The 7051-nt window shown below is 34.3% G+C and overlaps 1 protein-coding gene across 12 annotated transcripts in view; it reads left to right on the forward strand.

Moving 5' to 3' along the window:
- Positions 1-7051, forward strand: part of LOC115244043 (QRFP-like peptide receptor) — a 70504-nt gene that overhangs the window by 42523 nt on the left and 20930 nt on the right. For all 12 annotated transcript variants that reach the window (XR_003885311.1, XR_003885310.1, XR_003885308.1 and 9 more), the window contains one exon: positions 3789-3910. Coding sequence is in view for 2 of the 12 variants with exons in the window: in XM_029821411.1 (XP_029677271.1) it covers positions 3789-3910 (122 nt within the window). In the remaining 10 variants the exon portion in view is untranslated. The remainder of the gene's footprint in view (positions 1-3788; positions 3911-7051) is intronic.

A 7051-nucleotide genomic window follows, 5' to 3' on the forward strand; every position in this document is an offset into this window, starting at 1 on the left:
GAGAGAGAGAGAGAGAGAGGGGGGGGGGGAGGATGGATAGAAATAAATTGTGCCGACTGTTCCGATAAGCTGTCGATGCCACAAAAATGAAAAAGGCCGAGCAGTTCGTTTGTTATTTATAGCCCATCCTAATTTGGATCGGTATGAAACGGTTTTTGGGGACGAATCAACCACCGACCTATATCACGCGCGATTGCGTTAAATTACATGAATATGAAATTCATCTCTTGGTTTACGAGATACACAAACAATTTTGAGTTTTGTCGAAATTGTTTTCTTGTAAATGTTAATTCTCTCTTTTGTCGTTTTATACATCTGTTTTTCATTGCTTCGATTTATTTCTAATTTTCAGTTACAATGCAAAACAAAATGTATATTATACATATTGTGTAAAACTAGACTGTCTATATTCTTTAAAAATTACTTAAAAGAATTGTAAATTCTTACTTTATCCTATTTATTTATTTTGGTATTTTAAAAGCAAATTCTTCAAAATTTCATAAACAAATTTTTTGATTAATTTAGAATTTATTTTTTCTTACTAAAAATGTCAAATCATTGTTAATTTGTCAAAAAATAAATCAAGATATATTCCAGCTTTAGAAGCAGAAATAAACAACATTTTTATTCTTTTTCTTTATTTAATTTTAAATGAATTTAATTTGAATGAAATTTGTGCCGAGGCTGAGTTAGTTAATTATTAAAACAAAAATGTGTTAAAATTTTTGAAAGAAAACTCGGTTTTTCATATTAATTAATGACTAAGAAATATACGTCGATAGAAATCGACACTTAATTTCTATTTATTTATTTGTTCTTTTTGTCTGTCTATTTCTTCGCAACGACGTAAATGTTCCAAATCGTTGGAAAGTGCCCCACTGCGTAGTACGAATGTATTTCTTTATGCTCACGTTTTCCAAATTTTTCTCTTTTGCTTTTTCCCCCGGATCGGATTCGCGGTCCCCTGGCATTGCGACAAAATTTATTGCGTATGAAAGAATGGCGTTAATAATCGGGTCGCTCTTTTCTTTTACGCGTATGTATATCATTCTTCGCCAGATTCGTTCGTCGCTCTTCGTTGCGAGTGATTAGTTAATTATCGATCACGTAGCATCATTAACTTTGCAGATCGACAACACTCTATCTCGTTGGTAATCTCGCGGACGTTGTCGCAATTATCGTCGTAGTTGTGCGCATTGGATCGTGAATTAGATGCCGCGTAAGAGAGAATTCGCAAAATTAGTCTGTCAGTGCGGAGAGTCACGTTTAGAGGAATAATTCTCGATTCGATTCGAGGAGATTATATAAAACGCGAATGTCGAACGCGACGTGTTTTTCGATGCCGCGTTAAGATCTATACGTATAACGTTACCATCACGTCGCTTTTTTAAATGGAATCAGGGTATTATCACTGATAAGCAATGATTTTAATTTTAAGTATAGCTCTGAAATAGTGAAGTCTCGCCGGGAAGAATACAAATCAGCGGTAGTGGCTGGTTTTTCAATGAAATCGTACTGTCATAATTAATGAATTATAAGATGGAGGAGCAAAGTATATTTTCTTGTCACTGTTTTTATTAATGATTCAGTTTAAGAATAAATATTTTTATATGAGTCTCAAATGGAGCTATATATCCTGACCATCACAGAATCGCACCGCCGCTGACATTTAAAACTCATATAAGAATATTTGACGTTACGTCGACATGGTACGTATAGTAAGTAATATGTTTTACTCCAACGAGATTGTGCGTCCCCTTGACGCGACAGCACCTACTTTGTCTCGGCGCAAAAGATACTTCGCTGTCACGCTGCTCGACGTCTTCTCTTTCATCGTTTATTGCGTTATCGTTTAGTGCACGTTAGATTGAAATTTTAAAAATGCTTATATTTATATTTCTCGATGTTATATTTCTCATCTTACCGCGAAAATTGATTCGATTGCTTGAGAGATCGCCTCTGCAACGCGAAGAATGGAAGGTAAGAATACCAATCGTATTTCTTTTCGAATTTTAATAACGTCGCGAAATAGAATTTGATCTCTTGTACGAATGTGTGTGTGTGCGCGTGAATGTGCGTGTAGAAAATGGGGAAAGGGGGGGATTAAATTTATCTTGCTATGCTTCTCTCCCCGACTATCTAATTTCATGAGAGTGCTGTCATAACGTGCCAGAAGTATCCCTTCAATAAGATACAAAGTTCTATGTGTGCGTACATTTTAATTGTAGACTTTGACTTTTAACGAAGTTTGAGTGTAAATCTCTATCGTGTCAAGAGCTGATTATAACAAAACTGACAAAGACACCTGCGCCTAATATGGGGGATGTTGATTAAAGTCGAGAGATCTTTGATGTAGAAGTTCCGAATTTAATACCTATCCCCTTGTGAATGATCCAAGAACTGTTCATGCATCAATGAGATGGCATTTGAATCCCAATTGCAAACTGGATGTCTGAAAGTGGTTTCATAGGAAGAGGAGAACCTCGCTTCATTTTAATTATTATAAGTTTTTATTTTATTAATGATAACTATATCCTAAATTGATCTTTTATTTAAATAATTATTTAAATAATTGTTTTAGTAATTACAGAGAATAATGATTTTAGTAATTGTTTTAGTAATTACAGAGAGTAATTATTTTAGTAATTAAAATTACATGAAAAATATTTAACAAAATATTATATGTGGCACGCATTTCTAGTATAATATATTGAGAGATACACGAATCACATTTTCTACTTTACGAGAAAATTGTAGAAAATCTCCCACGCGCGCAGGCTTCGATTAATTATCTGAATTTTTCTGTTATAAATCGCTGACTAGCTTGTTTCTTATACCGAGGTAAAAGCAAAAATAAAAAGAGGAAAATGAGATTGTTTGTGCAGGATTGCGAAATTTCTGTATCTTTTGTTTTAAGGACGCACGTATTGGTATACATTTTATTCGTTTTACCGTTCTAGGATTCAACCGACGCGCAATAACAGCGCAGCTCGACGAGGTGTGAAAGCACTCTCTCTCACGATAATTCATTAATCATTTTCGAAGCGCTTAAGTCGGCATCGTCTTGCATATATAACCGCTACAAATAGTGATTATTAAATCGCATTACGTATTCCTGGAATACATTTGTGCTTGACAATTTACGATGGGGAAGAAGGGGGTGTAAATCGGGGAGATCGCGGAGAGGAAAGCCAACTCAATCTCAAGCTTTCGCGTTCCCAGGTGCATCGCGTACGTATCTGTGCGTGCTCTTACAAACTCGTATGTGGATCGCGGGGCGCAATTACTAGACTATTTGAGGAAATAAAGCGCCCTTTCTCTCACTTTCCAGCCCCCGCGCGCGCGTGACTTTTGCCCGATATATAATTGCCTACGAATAGCGCGTATTACATCTTCGGAAAATTATCGTCGATTAATCGCTCGATATCTATTAATGCGATATTATATTCTTCACAGCAACAGTAATATCGCGTAATAATGCAACATTACGCGATTGCCTCGTTGAATTGATAATTCAGATGTTAAAACTGTTCGCTACAAAATTTTTAGATCGTTTGTTCTTTGATTTTAACATTTATATTTATATTTTATATATCTATATTTTTAGTACAAGTGAATATACGAGATATTTTACTTCTGTAATTATCTTCTGTAATTACATGAAAATAATTCGCGATAGACTCAGAGTCCTTTTATAATGAGTAGTCTTACTGGAATAGTCAAAGTGGAAAAAGTTCTTGTTTTTTCTCTCTTCTGCATATTCATGTATATATCATAATTTGTTGCAGATAGCGAAACTATTTTCCTACACATGGACCATGGGCATCTTCCTTTGTAAAGTTGTACATTACATGCAGAGCGTATCGGCTATCTGCTCGGTTGTCACTCTCACCGCGATGTCGGTCGAAAGGTAAGATTATACTCTTGTATCACTCTTGCCACGACGAGGATCATCGTCGTCGATTGATTATCGATGCGTCGCTGTTATTATAATCATATGTAAAACGCGCAAACGGGTCACTTGGATAATAAACATTGAGATTGTCGTAAAATGCTGCGAGCGTTCGCGTTGTAACCCAGTAACGTTGTCGTAAAGTATATATATATATATCGCGTGTCGTAACTGTCTACATAAATTGACCGGATTGATAGAGTTTTAGATTTATGTCGAACGTTTGTCTAAAATTGCATATTTAATTTGAGGGTTCGTCGGAAAAATGGTCAGTTTTATCGGACCTGAATTCAGAGAATTGAACATTGAAAAAGTGGTGAATAGAAACTTTTCTTACAAAAATGAAAGTGATTTCTATTAAATATATTGTCCCTTTTTGTTACGTTTGTGATAGTCGTTTCATTCAATATTTTGTCAAATAAATAATTCTCCGCGGTACAATGTTTATAAAGACATAATATTCGCAATGGAAACCGCTAATGTAACTCGACGTAATGGAAAAAGAGATTACTGCGAGAAAATAAAGCCCCATACTACGTTCGACAACAAACGTTATGTATTTGAATTACCGCGAGCAATGTATGGTGGTATGATAGAAATTTCAGCACGTGTGCGAATAAATTGCCATGAAAATCCGAGAAATTCCGAGAAACATACTTTGTAATATAATGCCATACGGCACTGTGTTATCAAAGCGTAAAAGCTAGGTAACGTGTACAAAATTTCTGCCTGTCGAATAAAACTCCCATTATATAAAAGCAGCATCTTGTATTTCTCACCAACTTTCGTAATTTCAGGATAATATTCAGCAAAGAGATAGAATTTCGACATTTAATTGTAACGCTTTTCCACAATATTATTTTGCAGTATTATCGCGCGTAATATAATACGTGTCATATGTATGACAAGTATTTTTTCAATACTTTAGGGGTATTACATTTTCATTATCTTTTATAATATTAGATTAAAAGATTTGTAGAAATATTGATAAAACTTTTTGAAATATTCATTATTGTATAATGTTCTCATAAAGAAAGATTTATATATTTTAAGCATTGCTAATATTTTTACTAGATTATTGAAAAAGCACGAAATATGCATATCTATTATATTAAAATGAAATATCAATTACGATTGATAAGCTCGTGATTGACGCTGCGTAATAATTAAAGGTTTTTTAGAAAATTTTTCGGAAAATATTTTTTTTATCGAACTTTCAAAGTTGCATATTTGTAAGAAAGAATTTAATTTATTTAACGATTCTTTAATATTCGATTTATCTGTCGCACCAACTTCTGCAATAATACTGTTTGAATTTTACGAGAATTTTATCATCGAAAATTTGCAGCTAGATTGTCATCGGTGCTATGCGTCGGCGCTTAAGAAGAGCTGTTTTCTATGACCTTCTGGCAAGAATATGTTGAAGAAGAAACGCCGGAAAGAGATTCTTCCGGCGCTTCCATCTTTTCAAACGCGAGCAGGCCGTCCTTCTTTTATTTCGCTCAAGCGACATAGCCGTCCTAAATAACGATCTTTACGATCTTCTCGATCTGTCTGTCTGTCTCTGTCTCTCTTCGCGATTCAGTTCTGTTGCGCGCAATTGAGTGACGACAACGTGAAGCTTTTGAAATTGAATACTATTAATTCGAGAACTTTGCGTCGCTCGCGGGATGACTTATGGAGATCCTTGTCGGAAAGGTTTGCCTCTTTTTCGCCCTGCGTTATCGCTATAAAGTTGAGGAAAAGCTGAAAGGATTTTCTACCTTGACGTTTTTTTCTCGCGCCGTCTCGGATTCCGACGCGGCGTCTTCTCGTCTTTCGAATTGGCGTACGGTATTCTGACGATCTAAATAGCATCGGAGATACACGAAAGAATTAATTATGCAACCTCGTCTGGCACGGTTGTTGCATTTCCGTGAGAGAATTGTGGCGCATGTAACAATTAGAATCCAGGCGCCCCATTACTTCACTACTTGGCATTAATCCAAGGGTGACTAGCGATTTTCACGAAAAAGGAGGATCGAGTACGGTTTCATTCCTTTTTCCGTATTCAGGTCACTAGCAAATAACACCGTAATCTAATAACAATTATTCTTTCAAGGGAAGAATTAGTTATAGGATTCTACTTTTATCGTATTTATTATAATCTTCCTTTTTTCATTCTTTTTGCGGAAACTTGCAACACTGTCAAAGATTTTAGGGAAAAGAACTGAAACAGTCTACGTATAATTCGATATTTAAAAAACAATGAATTCTTTGAAACAAGCAGATTGACATAAAAAATACTTTTTCGAAATAGAAGAAAAAACCATGATGCATGAAATGCGCAAAGTTTTCCGCCATTCAGCCATTTTTCTGGAAAAGATAGATAATAATTAAGGCAACTCCGTAAAACGGAACAGTAAGTTTTCACGATGTCACGATCCGTTTCAATTTAGTTTCATCACAAGAGTTTCGCACATAATTTACATAAATCTGTTAGCTGCCGGAGATACGTCTTTTATTTATAGTGCCTACTATATCAAGACATCTTTGAAAATATTTCTGATTATGATTTGCTCGCAAAATTAAAAAGCCATTTGATTTTCTTTAGCTCCGATTTACGCTTAATTTACATGTGTGAAAAATCTTTGCATTTTAAACTAATCACAAGATACTAATATAATTTTGGTGATATGTTTGCAACTAAAGATATTATACAAAATCTCGTCAATGCCTTAATAATTTAATAATATTTGAAAGTATTGACTCAATAAATTGAAATTTTATCGTTACAATTAGATTTATCATTAAAATTAAATTCAAAAATTAAATTAAAAGTTATGAAATATTCTATATATATTTCACTATCGAACCATTAATATCATTCGTGAAGTATTTTTATTTGCTATTTGTTAGGAATTTAATCCGCATTTAATAACAATTTTAAAAAAAGCCATAATAAAATCTATAAAATGTCAAAATAACGATAAATTGGATTGCTGTCTCCACAGACTTCTATGTATTATATCTAAACTGTTAACATGGCTATGTCTTATACAGGTGACATGTGAAACAAGGGCAATCATTTACAATTGAGCAGAATGGAAGTGTATATAT

Source organism: Formica exsecta, unplaced genomic scaffold (genome assembly GCF_003651465.1).
Source record: "Formica exsecta isolate Colony F162 unplaced genomic scaffold, ASM365146v1 scaffold79, whole genome shotgun sequence".
Taxonomy (NCBI): Eukaryota; Metazoa; Arthropoda; class Insecta; order Hymenoptera; family Formicidae; genus Formica; species Formica exsecta.